The 15,527-nt window shown below is 34.2% G+C and overlaps 1 protein-coding gene across 2 annotated transcripts; it reads left to right on the top strand.

Annotated features, from left to right (window-relative positions):
* Positions 1-11,678: 11,678 nt before the first annotated feature.
* Positions 11,679-14,859, top strand: LOC136219741 (probable serine/threonine-protein kinase WNK9). Of its 2 annotated transcripts, XM_066007246.1 has the most exons (7): positions 11,679-11,933; positions 12,032-12,069; positions 12,168-12,395; positions 12,495-12,715; positions 12,853-13,010; positions 13,097-13,538; positions 13,642-14,859. In XM_066007246.1, the coding sequence occupies exons 1-7, from the start codon at positions 11,859-11,861 to the stop codon at positions 14,679-14,681; spliced, it is 2,202 nt and encodes a 733-aa protein (XP_065863318.1). In that variant the 5' UTR covers positions 11,679-11,858; the 3' UTR covers positions 14,682-14,859. The 2 variants fall into 2 exon arrangements, with proteins under 2 accessions (XP_065863318.1, XP_065863319.1); XM_066007247.1 differs by lacking the exons at positions 11,679-11,933; positions 12,032-12,069 and having other exon boundaries at positions 12,254-12,382; positions 13,642-14,858.
* The last annotated feature ends 668 nt before the right edge of the window (positions 14,860-15,527 follow it).

The following is a 15,527-nucleotide window of genomic DNA, read 5'->3' as shown; positions in this document are numbered from 1 at the left end:
ATTTTTTTTATTTTTTTTAATTTTTCTTTTTTCTTTTTCTTTTTCTTCTTCTTCCTCTCCTCCTTCTTCTTCTCTCTCCTCCTTCATCTTCTTCCTTCTCCCTTCTCCTTATTCCTTCTTCTTCTTCTTCCTTCTCTCCTCCTCCTTCTTCCTTCTCTCCTCCTCCTTTTTCTTTCTTCTTCCTTTTTCTTCTTCCTCATTCTTCTTCTTCTTTTTTTCTATTCTTTTTTTTAAATTCCCTTACTCGAAGAAATCTGGAATTTCCAGATTTCGGAAAAATTCCAGATTTCTTCGGAAATCAGGAAAATTTCTAGATTTCTGGAAAATTTCCAGATTTCCGTCAGAAATCTGAAATTTTCCAGATTTCATACGGAAATCTGGAAATAGAAGAAGAAGAAGAAAAAGAAGGGAAGAAAGAGGAGGAGAAGAAGAAGGAGGAGGAGGAGGAGGAGGAGGAGGAGAAGAAGAAGGAAAAGGAAAAGAAGAAAAAGAAAAAGAAAAAGAAAAATTAAAAAAAAATAAAATTTCAGAAATTTAAAAAAAGAAGAAGAAGAAAAATTAAAAAAAATAAATTTTTTTTTCCAACTCTACCCCTTGCCACGTCAGCATTTATAACGGTGTTAAGCCATTTTCCGTTTTTCGGGTAACGGCGTAAACCACAATCCTTTTTTTTGTAAAAACAAACCACATGGGGTTTTTTGGAACAACATCAAACCACATGGGTTGTTTTTGGAATTTACCATATTATTTATAAGGGTGTTAATATTATTTAGTTGGCACATTTTTATTTTTTTAAGGACAAATAAAATATATATGTTTTCTATCTTAAATATTTTAGATTATTATTTTTACATAGTATAATTCATATTTAATTGAATTTATATAATAATTTATTTATGAAAAATTAAAAAATATATAAAAATACAAATATGATTAATCCCCAATTAATCCACATGGCATATGTCCGTTTAACTAGCTCCTAGTGTTTTTTACAACTTTGTAAGTAACTCATTTGTAACAGAACTAGAGAGCCTTATGCCTTGTAAAGCACACTTTGTAATGCTGTCTTCGAGATGGCTTCGCTCAAAGCTCTGGAGTCACACAGTTTCCATGCCATTGTTTATCAAAAGTTTTGGGAAAAAATAGGGAGCTAGGTTTGCAAGTTTGTATTTCATGCTTTTGATACAGGGGTTGTTGATATTAATAATACGCTTATCACTCTTATTCCCAAAGTTATAAATCTGAAGAGTCTTGTTCATTTTCAGCTTATCAGTCTCTGCAATGTTTTGTATAAGATGATATCTAAATGCATTGTTAACAGATTGAAACCTTTTTTTTATGTAATCTTGTTAGCCCGTGTTAGAGCAGTTTCGTGAAAGGTAAGCAAATTTCTAACAATGTCATTTTTCTCTAGGAAAAGGTTAATTTTATGCGAAGGAAGACGGGAAGAAGGTTTTTATGGTCCTTAAAGTTTGATCTTGAGAAAGCCTGCGACAGATCGGTCATTTATAGAGACCAAAACAAATGAAGCAATCTGAAACATCGAGTGTGGGAGAATACATGCAAATTTTGGCAAGTCACATCCGCCTTCTGGTTCAAAAATTCAGCAATCGTTACACTTCTCAAGATTACCATTAAATTTAGATAGAGGATAATAATTATTTACAAACATAATTTTAACAATTGGATTTATAATATGGAAGGACTAGACTCTATTATGTTTCAATAAACACTCTCATCCTAAAAAGAGATCTAGAGGAAATTTATATAGAGGACTAAACATATTGGGTTTATGATCTTTGGGAAGTGCGAGAAAACATTATACAGATTGGAAGAATTTTCGTGATGAAATTCCATAGGTTTGTGCGAGTTTGCTTGTCAGCGCCTACGGGCCCACAAGCCAGCAAGGTTGGGCAATGCTCCTAGTAAACCTCAGTTTGGGTGGGATTAACCTAGGTTTGGTGAGGAACGTTACTAGACATGCCAACAACTACGAGAAGCTGGAAAAAGCTCCGAGAAACTCAACAACTTAACCTCGATTCAGTATGTTACTCGCCTAGAATTTGTCAGAATAGCCTAAAACCTTCTAGAAGTGTAAAGACACTCTAGAAACCACCTCTATGCATCGTCTTTTAGATTTTTCTAGAGAAAGAATATTTAATCATTGGATGCAATTAGGTCGGTGGGGAGCCTATAAATAGATGTTTAGCATATAAATTTTAAGAACATTTTGTAAACATTCTTTATATTAATAAACCGATACTTTCCTCGCATACATTGTGCAAATATCCTATTCCGCGACATATTTATCCTTTGTAGGGCCGGTCCTGAGATTTTTAGTGCTGGTACAAAACTTAAGTCTTAACTCATAAAACGAAAAATACAATATTTTAAAATTTAAATACACAAAATAAAATGAAATAGTTTTTTTATATTTTCTTTTAAAAAAATCACTAATTGGACTCTTATAATCAATATCTTAAAAAAACAATATTCAACCGATAATAAAATTAATTCGTTTAATCTTTTTTATCACATGGTATGATTTAAGTAACTTTTAACTTTGAAACGTAATAGTACCTTTGTTCGTTTGGACAAAGTTTATGCTAACATTGTGGCCCAAAGTAGGTTTCCTGAAGCTGCTGTGTTGAATCTCCCCTTCCGTCATTCTGATCATTGTCCGATATTAGTCAGGTTGGTGAGAGCTCCTCGTTCTAAAGGATAAGACCTTTTAGGTATCTGGTGGCTTGGGAATCTCATCCCGAGTTCAAGAATTTTGTTCATGATAATCGGAAACCCCAATCCAATGTGCTTATGGCTGCGGAGGGATTTAGAAGGAACGTGGTGGGATGGAATAGAAACACTTTTGGCCACATTATTAGAAGGAAACAGAAAATTCTGAGCAGGATGGAAGGCATTCAACGTATCTTGGAGACCAGATTTGACCATAGTTTGAGTTGTCTTCTTAGATCCCTCCAGAATGAGTTGGAAGCGGTGCTGAGGCAAGAAGAGTTGCTTTGGTTTCAGAAATTAAGGAAAGCTTGGATCAAGGATGGAGATCGGAATACGAGGTATTTCCATCTTTCTACTATTATCAGAAGATAGAGGAATCGAATTGATGCTATCAAGGATCCTAATGGGAATTGGGTTTATGAGGATGATGAAATCCGTCTATTGGCACTCAATTTCTATAAAGACCAATTTAAAGAGGAGCCGGTGGAATTAGATAAAGCTCTAACTAGGACTACATTTCCGACGGTTGGGGAGGATAAGATTATTGATGCTTTTCACCCTATTGATCAGAAAGAGATTAGTCAGGCGGTGTTTAGCATTGGAGATACTAAAGCTCCGGGGGTTGATGGGCTTCCGGCAGGGTTTTACCATAGACACTGGGGAACTGTAAAAGATGGAATTTATAGTTTTGTCAAAGGGGTTTTTAATGGGTCGGAGGATATTAGGCTAGTAAATAAAACTCTTCTGGTCCTGATTCCTAAAGTGGATAAGTCGTCCTCTTTCTTGCAAATGAGGCCTATTAGTCTGTGTAATGTGCTTTATAAGGTGATTACCAAAATTGTGGCCAATAGACTTCGATGTATCCTTCTTGATATTATTAGTCAAAATCAAGGCAGCTTTGTCCCGGGGAGACAGATGATGGACAATATTGTTATCGCTCAGGAGATGGTTCATTCAATGAAGATCAAAAAGGGTAAGCGTGGCATTGTGGCCCTGAAACTGGATCTGGAGAAAGCTTATGATCGACTGAACTGGAGTTTTCTTCTGGATAGTTTGGAAAAAGCTGGGATTCCGGATACTTGGAGGAGTTTGATTGAGGTTTGTATTTCTTCTCATGTTTTCCAAGTTTTAATTAATGGGGATTTGTCCGAGGAGTTTACTCCATCCCGGGGTATCCGGCAAGGGGACCCTATGAGCCCGTTCTTATTTGTTATAGCTATGGAGAGGTTATCTCATCTTATCCAAGATGCTGTGAACACTAGAAGGCTTCATCCGGTTTCCATTAATAAATTATGTCCCCCGATCACCCATTTATTCTTTGCTGATGATGTTATGATCTTTGTGGAAGGAAATGAGGAGCAAATTGGTGTGATAATGGATATCCTGACCAACTTTTGTTCTGCTTCAGGCCAAAAGCTTAATATCCAAAAATCTAAAATGTTATGCTCTAAGAATATGGACCAAAGGGTTGGTAAGAAGTTGAGTGAGATTTCTGGTATTCCTCTAACCAAGTCTCTTGGCAACTATCTAGGGGTTCCTCTCCATAGTGATAGAGTGTCAAAAGCTTCTTTTAAAGAAATCTTCGATATGACTAATAATAAATGTGCTATTGGAAAGCTAAGACCCTTTCCCTTGCGGGCCGCCTTACTTTGATACAGTCTGTGAATGGTGTTGCCCCGAATCATTTAATGCAAGCTTGTAGGCTGCCCGAGCCGGTTCTTAATGGCCTTGATAAGATCAATCGTCGGTTCCTGTGGGGGGATTCGGAAGAGGAGAAAAAATTCATCTGGTTCCCTAGAAAGAGGTGTGCCAATCTAAGAATAGGGGTGGGTTAGGGATCAGACAAGCCAAGGATAATAATAAAGTGCTTTTAATGAAGCTTTTTTGGAGGATGTGGTAGAATCCGGACGCTCTTTGGGTTCAGTTATTGTGCGGAAAGTACAGAAAGGATAAGATTTTTGGGGGCCCAAAAGAAAGAGTTCATAATTGTTCTTTCTTATGGAAAGGGGTTAACGCTGTGTTTTCGGAGTTCTGCTCTGGGATTGGTTGGTCGGTGGGAAATGGTAGATCAATTAGTTTCTGGAATGATACCTGGCTTGATAAGTTACCTTTATCAGAAGTATGTATTTCTCCTTTGCCTCTAGAGATCCGAAACTGGAGTATCGCTGATGTGGTGGATTCGGAGGGAGATTGGGTTTGGTCGGGATTCAAATCTTACCTTAATCTGGAAATGCTCCTGAAAATTCGTGGAGTGAAAGTTAGTAGTAAAGAGGAGGATGGGGATAGTCACTGTTGGTCCTTTACAAACAATGGTACTTATTCCTGCAAATCTGCATTTGAAGCTTTCAGTCTTAACTTGGATACTCCTCCTTCAATCTATTGGAAGAATATTTGGGCCTTAAAAGTTCCTTATCGCATTAGGAGCTTCCTATGGCTTAGCGCTAATAATAGGTTGCTTACTAATGTGGAAAGGAAGAGACGCCATTTAGTTGAGGCAGATACTTGTTGTAGGTGCAAAGTTCAGGCAGAAACCATCTGTCATGTTCTTAGGGATTGTGAGAAGAGTAAGAATGTGTGGAAGAAAGTGATTCCGAGCCAGTTGTTACCTGACTTCTTTGCCCACTCTGAAAACGATTGGTTGTTAAATGGTGTTAATGGCTTGTTATTGCCTGAGATAGAGCATGGTGCTATCCTCTTTGCCGTTGTCTGTCACCAGCTTTGGCAGTGGAGGAATACTGAGGTGTTTGGAGAAAAAGCCATAGTGATTCCTAATCTACCTGATTATTTCTCCAAGAAAATTAACACTATTATCAATAGCTTCAAAAGGGATTTTTTAGCCAGTACTAGCCAGAGATCTATTGAGCATCTTTTGGGTTGGAGTAGACCGGGGGAAGGGATTGTGAAATTAAATACCGATGGCTCGTGTCTTGTGGATGGCAGAATTGTAGCTGGAGGGGTTCTGAGAGATGCTGGTGGCAATTGGGTGTCTGGCTTTACTCAGAATCTGGGGATGAGCTCTTCCTTTTCTGCTGAGCTCTAGGGTATCTTCTCTGGACTTAGATTGGCTATTGATCTGGGGCTGAAAAGGCTGCTCATGGATTCTGACAACCTTGAAGCAGTTAATATGATTGCTAACAACAAGACTATGTGCTTGAGTAGCCAAAACCTTGTTAAAGAGATCAGAAGATTGTGTTCTTCATTCGATACCATATCCTTTTGTCATGTGTACAGGGAGCAGAATAGGGTGGCAGATCGCCTTGCTGCTGAGGGCCATGCAAGGATGCCGGGAATTTCAACCTTCTTTTTTCCTCCGAACTTCCTTTGTTCGATTCTGTCAGATGATCGGGTGGGGGTTAGCTTCCCTAGGCTAATCCCGGGTTAGTTGTTGGTTTTTCTTGTTTTTTCTTTCCCTTTCCTACAAAAAAAAAATGTATATAATATTTAAGAACTTGGCTATGATTACACAACTTACTATGAGGAAACAAAGAATCACATGATACGAAGAAATTCTTGAAAATGGAAAAACAAAAAAACAGAACAGAATTAAATAATGGAGGCCGGTTAGGAAATTCGGATAAGATTTTTATGGTCACATGTAACCAATTCCTAGGGAGCGTTTGTTTTAAACTTCGGAATCGGAATCGGAACCGGAATCGGAATGTTACGGAATCAGAATCGGAATGCTTATTTATTTCTTTTGTTTGGTTTAATCCGGAATCGGAATTCAATTACTTTTACAAGTGTTTGGTTTAAATTTTGGAATCGGAATCAAAATGTTATAAAATTAAAATTAGTTAGATAAATAATATATTTAATAAACAAATAAAAAGTATTACTATGAAACTAAATATTTTTTTTTTGATGAATCAAAATGAAACTATGGTTAAAAAAAAGAAGATACATATAAAAAAACCTGAACAAAAAAAATGAATTACATTATAAAAAAATTCACAACCACGATTGGGGATAGTGGAGGCGAGTAAGAAAAAGAAGTTGGGTTTTAATTTGATTCCCTGGAATCAATTTTGATTAACCTATATTGGGAGAGGAATGAGTCATTCCCTTACTTATGGGAATCACATTCCCATTCCATAACTAAATTTGGTTAATCAAACACTCTAAATGGGAATAACTCATTCCCATTCCTATTCCTATTCCTTGGTGCTTTTTGACCCAACCAAACACCTCCCTAGTATTAATCAATTAAACGTTTTAATAAAAGCCTAATTTAATGCTGAAATTATTATTTTTCAGTTTTAACTTGTCTCTTGTGAATCCTTCAAAGGTTTTTTCTTACACAAATCAAGTAAAAGATATTAAAATACACCAGAAAACACATCAATAGATCAATTATAATAATTATAATGATAAAAGCAAACTCTCGATCTTCACAATTTTAATGTATTGAGCAATTAATTATTATTTTCAATTCAATTACATTGGATGATATTGATATGTTATAATTGCATAATAAGACTTTGAAATCAAATTGAATTAAAAATGTGTATAATTTATTTTATATATGTTTGATATTGTATTTGTAACATGTCATATGGAAGAGAAAAATAGTTCATTATTCTCTCTAGAGTCACATTAGATGTTATATAGAAATAATAAAAAATACTATCTCACATCATATGCAATGTTAATAATTTAATATTTATTATTGTAGCTCAACATGTATAATTATAATCAATTAATAATTTAATATATGAAATTAAAATTTATACCAAAAAACTCATCCTATAAAAATCCAAAATATCAAGGGGGCAATATAATGCATGCATACGATAGAAAAGGGTAAAGTATAAAGATACTCCAATCTTGTCAATTAAGAACAATTTTATATAAATGTCATATATAGTACAATTGAGAATCTAAACGTTACTAAGTTGAACCAATTTTAAAATTATTAAAACAATTCAAATATTTTGTTCATATATTACACTGAACTTGCATATTAATAGATTCGGGAAGCAAAAGTTTTTGATATTTCGCAATTTTTAGAATAGATATAAAATATATTTTTAAGCTTGATAAAAAAATATATGATTTTTCTTTGTCCAACACATGCAAGATACGATATATTTTTATTTTTATTTATTTACTTATATAAATGTACTTTTTTTAAAGAATATGTAAATGTACTTTTAATTTGTAATCTATTACTAATGAGTAAAAATATGACGCATATATAAATACAAATATTGAGATTCGTAATTAATGATAGAGTTCTATTAATCATATTTGAAATTAAAATTAACACAAATTATTAAGGTTAAACTTTTAATTATCACCGAAGGAATATTTTTTTCTTTATCTTTTCTGCAAAATTAAGTTTTTGTAAAATAAAATAAAAAACTTATAAAATTAGTCCTTAGTCCTTAATCCATGGCTTGCAACCATTACAGGCATAAACTGAGTTTGAGATTGAACGCGTGTAGAAGATTAAAGAACTTATTGGGAATACCGGGTGTTTCCAACACTTCTATTGGGATTGCGCCATGTGGCCCAAAATGCCATGTGTGTGCCACATGACGCAATTCCAATGGGGTTCCAAAAGTGACGCACACAATCTTCCGAGATGTCATGCGTTTCTAATAAAATCCCGAAAGATTGTATGTGTTAGCTTGGAGCTTTTTTTGTTTCCCATAAAATCCCGGTAGATTGTGTGCGCCACTTTTAGAACCTTATATAATATAGCTCAGAGACTTTATTGCAATTTAATACATTGGATAATATTGATTTGAAGTCATATTAGATATTATATAAAAAATCTCTTTATAAATAGTAAAAAATGCTATCTCACATCATATGCAATGTTATTAATTTGATATTTATGATTATTGTAGTTCAACATGTATAATTATAATTTCCTAAAATAACATGTATAATTATAATCAATTGATAATTCAATATATGAAGTTAAAATTTATATAAATAAAACTCATCATATAAAAATTCAAACTACCACCAAGGGCCAGTATGCATTTTTTTTATTATGGATGCACATTGTAACAAAAGGTAAGGTGGAAGGTAAGGTAAAAAGATACTCCGACCATTATCAATTAAAAACAATTTTACATTTAACGTCATAAATGATAAAATTGAGAATCTAATGTGACGAAGTTGAACCAATTTCAAAATCATTAAAAAAAATTAAATAATTTGTTCATATATTATACACAAATTTCATATTAATCGATTTAGGAAGCAAAAGATTTGCATGTTTTGCGATTTTAGAATAGATATAAAATATTTTTAAGCTCGATAAACTATATGAATTTTTTTGTCCAACACATGCAACATACGATCTATTTTTAATTTTATTTATTTATTTATGTAAATGTATTTTTAATTTATGAATGATGAGTAATAACATGATGCATATATAAATACAAATAACGAGATTCGCAACTAATGATAGAGTTCAATTAATCATATTTGAAATTAAAATTAACGCTAAACTTTTAATTATAACCAGGGAAATAGTTTTTCTTTATTTTACCCCAAAATTAAGTTTTTGTAAAAGAAAGAAAAAAAACACTAATGAAATTAGCCCTTAATTCATGGCTTGCAAGCATTACAAGCATAAACTGAGTCTAGGAGAGAGTGTGTGGAAGACTAGAGAACTTATTGGAAACACCGGATGTTCCCAACACCCTTTTAACATTGCGTCATGTGATGCAAAACTGACACACAATCTTCTGAGATTTTATTGAATTCCTAATAAAATTCGAAAGAATGTATGTGTCAATTTCAAGATTTTATTGGATTTTCGAAAGATTGTCTGTCATTTATTCTGTTTAATTTTTCAAGATTTTATTAACAATCCAATTAAATCTCAATAAATAACACATAGATGTTTCCAAGATCCCATTAACATTACACTATGTGGCACAAAATGTCATGCGACGCCACATTGTGCAATTTCAATGGGGTTTCAAAAATGTCACACAATCTATGATTTTATTGGATTCCTAATAAAATCCTGAAGATTGTATGTGACAATTTCAGGATTTTATTGGATTCCTGGAAGATTGTGTCATTTATTGTGTTTAATTTTTCATGATTTTGTTAACAATCCAATTGAATCCCAATAAATGACGCATAATCTTCCGAGAATCCAATAAAATCCTGGAATTGACACATACAATCTTTCGGATTTATTAGGAATCCAATAAAATCTCAGAAGATTGTGTGTCACTTTTGAAATCCCAATAAATGACACGTAATCTTCCGAGAATCCAATAAAATCTTGGAAAATTAAAACTTATATACACTATAAATGACACACAATCTTCTAGGAATCTAATAAAATCCTGGAATTAACACATACAATCTTTCAGGTTTTATTAGGAATCCAATAAATTCTCGGAAGATTTTATGTGTTAGTTTTGGAAACTTTACCTTTCATTGGATTAGACCACATGGCGCAATTCCAATGGAAGCTCCAAATCTGACACACACAATCTTTCGAAATTTTAAATGAGGACCCAATAAAATCTCGAAAGATTATGTGTCAGTTGTGAAACATTTTTTTAATATAGTTCCGAGGGTATTGCAAATATCTTTCACTAGATTGGATAATGTGGCGCGAAATCCCATGTGACACGCAATTCTAGTACAAATATTATATTTGGACTAATTTATCGTATATTAACTTAAACACTGAAAACACAGTTACACAGTGATGTTCACTTGGACCATAAATAACTAAATGAATTTGGTCATTTTGGTTTTAAATCCTATGGTGGAGATTCAAAACATTCTAACGCTTAAATTTAGTAAGTTTATAACCTAATTTAATTTAGTCATCAGAGTCTAATTTAGCTGAAACAATGACTCTGTTTAATAAAGAGCTTTTTGATGTAGAATTAGAGATTTGGGTCACTTTAGAAGTTTTGACCAATCAAATATCGTGTTTGGTGAAAAGAGATTTGAAAGAGTTTAGAGTATCTCCAATGCAAGCATCTTTTAAAGTTGTCAAAACTTAACACATATCTCAAAATATATTATTTTATTTTCTCTCTTGTCTTCATCACCTTTAGTAACTTTTTTTTAAAAAGTTCTCCAATGCTAAGCAACTCTAAAAGTTGCAAGTATGGTCTCATAAACCATTATTTTATATATAATTTATTTTAATAATAAAAATTGCCATAAAATTCCACATAGGCAACTAAAATATTTTTTATATTAAAAAAGAAAAAGAAAAACTAAGGGTGTTAAAGGGGTGTCAAAAATTCGCAACATTGACATAATCATTTAAGCAATCTTTGTTACTCCAATGCAAGACACTCTTTTAAATATCATTCATATTATGAAACACCCTTCCAACCTTACATTGGAGATGCTCTTATTGGGTCTTAAAAACTTTTTTTATATAAAAAAAAAACTGATTTTATAAGCCTTTTCAATTAGTTTATTTTTTTTACTGCTAATTACTATTACCTTTTAACCCCAAATAAAATATAGCTATAAAATAATTGTCTTTATATTACTACCTTTCGGTAGAGGCTATGCTTACTTTGTTTTTTAACAAAGTAAGTTTTACTTTGTTTTTTCCATCATTGAATGAACTTACTTTATCAAAGTGCACCATCATCCAATAGTGAAAAAGATAAAATAAGTCTTATTTTATCAAAAACAAAGTAAGAATAAAAGACATTCTCTCCACTTTTCAATTAGCTTGTTTTTACCTATAGTTGTACAATCAACTAGTCAAATCAACAGCTATTTCCTAAACAGAGAAAATAACATTGGCCTAAATGTGTGGTATTTAAAGTAAACCGACCAAATCTTAATTGGAGGTAGAAAGACTTTGTGAGGTTTTGTCTTTAGGTGGGTGCAACCTTGTGATACAATAGCCTCGTTGTCTCTGATTAGTTGGTTGTCCTTTTGATGCACTCAACGAGGTAAATATCCCTCTGTTTTTTCTCACTTCTCTTTCTTCTTCTTCCTTATTTCTGTTTCCTTCACACACCCAAATAAACCAAATCTTTTCTTTCCTTTCTTTTTTCCCCCTTTTTCTTCTTTCTCTATTTAATATTTTCCCATCCACCACCACCTCTTCCTCTTCCCTTCCTCCTCTTCTCTTCTCTTATCTGCACAAACATTGTTCAGGAATGGATGATCCAGCAAGCCCTGAACTTGATTCTTCTGAATTCGTTGAAATTGATCCTTCTGGGAGATACGGAAGAGTAAATTTATCACTTCCCCTCTTTATTTCTCTCTTTTTGGTATAAAAAATGTGATTTTTTTATTGATAAAGGTATGAACTTTGTTCTTGTTGTTGCAGTACAATGAAATTCTCGGCAAAGGAGCTTCAAAGATTGTGTATGGACTTCATTTCTGTGTAAACCCATTTCAAGTTTATCTTCCAATTAATGAGATGGGTTCTGTGTTTTTTGTTGTTGTTGTTGTTGTTGTTGCAGTTATAAAGCATTTGATGAGTATGAGGGAATTGAGGTGGCATGGAATCAGGTGAAGCTTTATGATTTTCTTCAAAGTCCTGATGATCTTGAGCGACTCTACTGTGAAATTCACCTTCTCAAGACGTTAAAACATGAAAACATCATGAAATTCTACACTTCTTGGGTTGATACTGTTAACAGAAACATCAACTTTGTCACTGAGATGTTCACCTCTGGTACTCTTAGACAGTAAGAATTGTTACATTTTTTTTTAATCTGGGTGATTTGAATTTTCAATGTTAGGGTTAAGTAATTGAGTTTCATGGTTAATTTGAATTGTTTGTGTAGGTATAGGCTCAAACATAAGAGAGTAAATATTAGAGCTGTGAAGAATTGGTGTAGGCAGATTTTGAGAGGACTTTTCTATCTCCATAGCCATAATCCCCCTGTAATTCACAGAGATCTCAAGTGTGATAACATTTTTGTCAATGGCAACACTGGAGAAGTTAAGATTGGTGATCTTGGCCTTGCTGCAATCCTTAAGAAGTCCTATGCCGCCCGTTGCGTTGGTAATTTAAACTTTAATAAGTGATTACTCCATTCTTATCAATTATCATTTTGAAGTTGTTGCTTGATTGAATAGTCCTCGCATTCTTAGCAGCTTTTCGAAGAGAGTTTATTCTTATTCGCCTTTTTTTGTACACAGGAACGCCGGAGTTCATGGCTCCAGAGGTCTACGAAGAGGAATATAACGAATTAGTTGATATATATTCGTTTGGAATGTGTTTGCTGGAAATGGTCACTCTTGAGTATCCATATAGTGAATGCAATCACCCTGCACAGATATACAAGAAAGTTGTATCCGTAAGAACTTGAAACTGTTTTAATTATGTTTTTTGGATTGAATTTTAGAACCCCTTTTCACGAATTGCGATTTTGTTATTATATAGGGAAAAAAGCCAGAATCTTTATATAAAGTAGAAGATCCTGAGGTGCGAGAATTTGTTGAGAAATGTCTAGCAAGTGTGTCAAGCAGACTCTCTGCCAGAGAGCTTTTGGAGGATCCTTTTCTTCAAATTCATGATTATGGATCGGATTTCAGGTCGTTAGAGTATCAAGATGATTTGAATCAACTGAATCCGCCTCTAGTAAGACAACCGTACTATGGAATTGATCACAACAATAGCAATTCAACCAATGGTTACTCCCATTATCCTGGTTATGATCCGGAGAATGAATTAGAATATCATCAGCTCGAGTTTCAGCCAAGCGAATTCGATCTCTTCTCTTGTCAAGAGGATGACCATCCGGAAAATGTTGACATTACAATCAAGGGTAGGAGGAGAGAGGATGATAACATCTTTTTAAGGCTCAGAATTGCAGATGAAGAAGGTCAGTAAATTTTCGAATTTCTAGTCCATTATTGTGCTTTAGAATGATTATTAATTTCGTGGCATCATCAGAACTGTTTCAAGAACTTTATTTCTCTATGCAGGTCGCGTTCGAAACATCTATTTTCCCTTCGATATTGAGAATGACACTGCATTGAGTGTTGCAGCTGAAATGGTTTCGGAGCTTGATATTACTGACCAAGATGTGTTAAAGATAGCAGATATGATTGATACCGAAATTGCAACATTAGTGCCGGAATGGAAAAGGGAGCAGGGGAAAGAGGAAGATCCACATGACATGAATTCAACTTCCTGTCATAAATGTGCTTCCCTAACTAACCGATTAGATCAGGTTTCCTCAAATAGTCCAAGTGCCAAAAACTTGCAAGTTCTTCAGTGTTCGAAGCACGGATATGCCAATACACATGGCCGATTCGAGCAGATCACTTACCAAGTTGAAGGCCAAGAAGAATGCTCCACTGCAGAATGTCCGCCAATTTCATCAAGTGATCAAACGAATGGCAAATGTTATACTGACATCTGGGCTCAACGAGAATCACCGGAAATAAGTTCAGAAGAACCAAAAGAGATCCATTGTGATGAAGGGCAAGATGCATTACAAAAATCAGTCTCGGAAAAGGAAGAACGAATCATCAACATGGATAGCCTATGCGAATCCGATACAAGAAACCACGTCTCAAGTCGTTCAGCGGGTTGTGCTCATTGGGATGACTATGAAAATGAAATTAGGCAAGAACTGAGATGGCTTAAAGCCAAGTATCAGATGCAGTTAAGGGAGCTTCGAGACCAACAAATGCGAGTCAAATTGCACTCTTCGAGCCTAGACCCCGATTCGTTTGACACGGATCAAAACAAAGATAAAGGAGTTCCTTTGCTTTCAATGTTCACTAAAGCAAAGAGAGATAAATTCAAACCCTCCCTGCAATCTCTTCTGTCAGGGAAGCATTTAACTTCAAGTGCAGAGAAGACATGTGGCGTTTCCGAATATCGAAATTTTGAGGAAATGGAGAAGGTATTAAGCCCTGAGCAAATGTTCACTGCAAAGAGTTTCTATACAGAAGCTTTAATTCCATGTTCTCTGCACAGAGCAACATCTCTTCCAGTTGATGCTTTAGATGTTTAGTGAAAAAAAGAGGCAATAAAAGTATCTGTAAAAAACAGAGATGTAGTTTTAACAGTGTATCTTCAACTGGGATACGTTCAATTAATTGAACATCCAATGTAAGTTACTGATTAACATCAAAGTAAAAGTAAATCAAGTTGATCAATTGTGAAAATATTTTTAATCAAGTTATGGATAGAGCATCTTTCTGCTTGTTTGTGTGTACTTGTTGCCTACATTCTCAAATGATTCCCTGCCATAATTTTGATATGGTCGGCCAAGCCAGCACAATTCTTGTGGACAGCAAATAAGGGGGCTCAGAAAAGTTTGGGACCAACATAGCAGCACTAACAAAAGCTAGAATAAAGGCTTCATTTAGGTATTATTTTATATTTATAATTAAATTAGTCCAAAATGACACATGTCATTAAGGTTGTAAATGAGCCAAGCTGCTCATGAGCAGCTCGGTGTTTGGCTCGATAAATGTTCGATTGTATTCGGTTCGATTTATAAATGAGCCGAGCTTAAGCATTGCGAACCTCAGCTCGAAAACTCGCAAGCAAACTTGATTATAGGTTCATTTCAAGCTTGGAGCTCGAGCTCGTCAATTCTCTAATGAGCCAAGCCAAAGCTCGGCTCGACTCGATTCGATTACAGTCCTACATGTTACCATTAGAAATTAACACAAGCAAGGAACCGCATTAATCATGTATTTACACTTGTTATTCTAGACCGATTTGATTTAAACGGTAAGTTGGAGGAGATCAAATTGATACTTATGAAATTAATGGATAAGGTACACTCATGCTCCTTGAAGTAATTTTCCATAATAGAGTTTACGAACAAATTTCATTTTTAAACGTTTTA

This window comes from Euphorbia lathyris, chromosome 2 (assembly GCF_963576675.1).
Source record: "Euphorbia lathyris chromosome 2, ddEupLath1.1, whole genome shotgun sequence".
Lineage (NCBI taxonomy): Eukaryota > Viridiplantae > Streptophyta > Magnoliopsida > Malpighiales > Euphorbiaceae > Euphorbia > Euphorbia lathyris.
The sequence above is the reverse complement of the archived record's forward strand: the minus strand, read 5'-3'. Positions and strand labels throughout refer to the sequence as shown.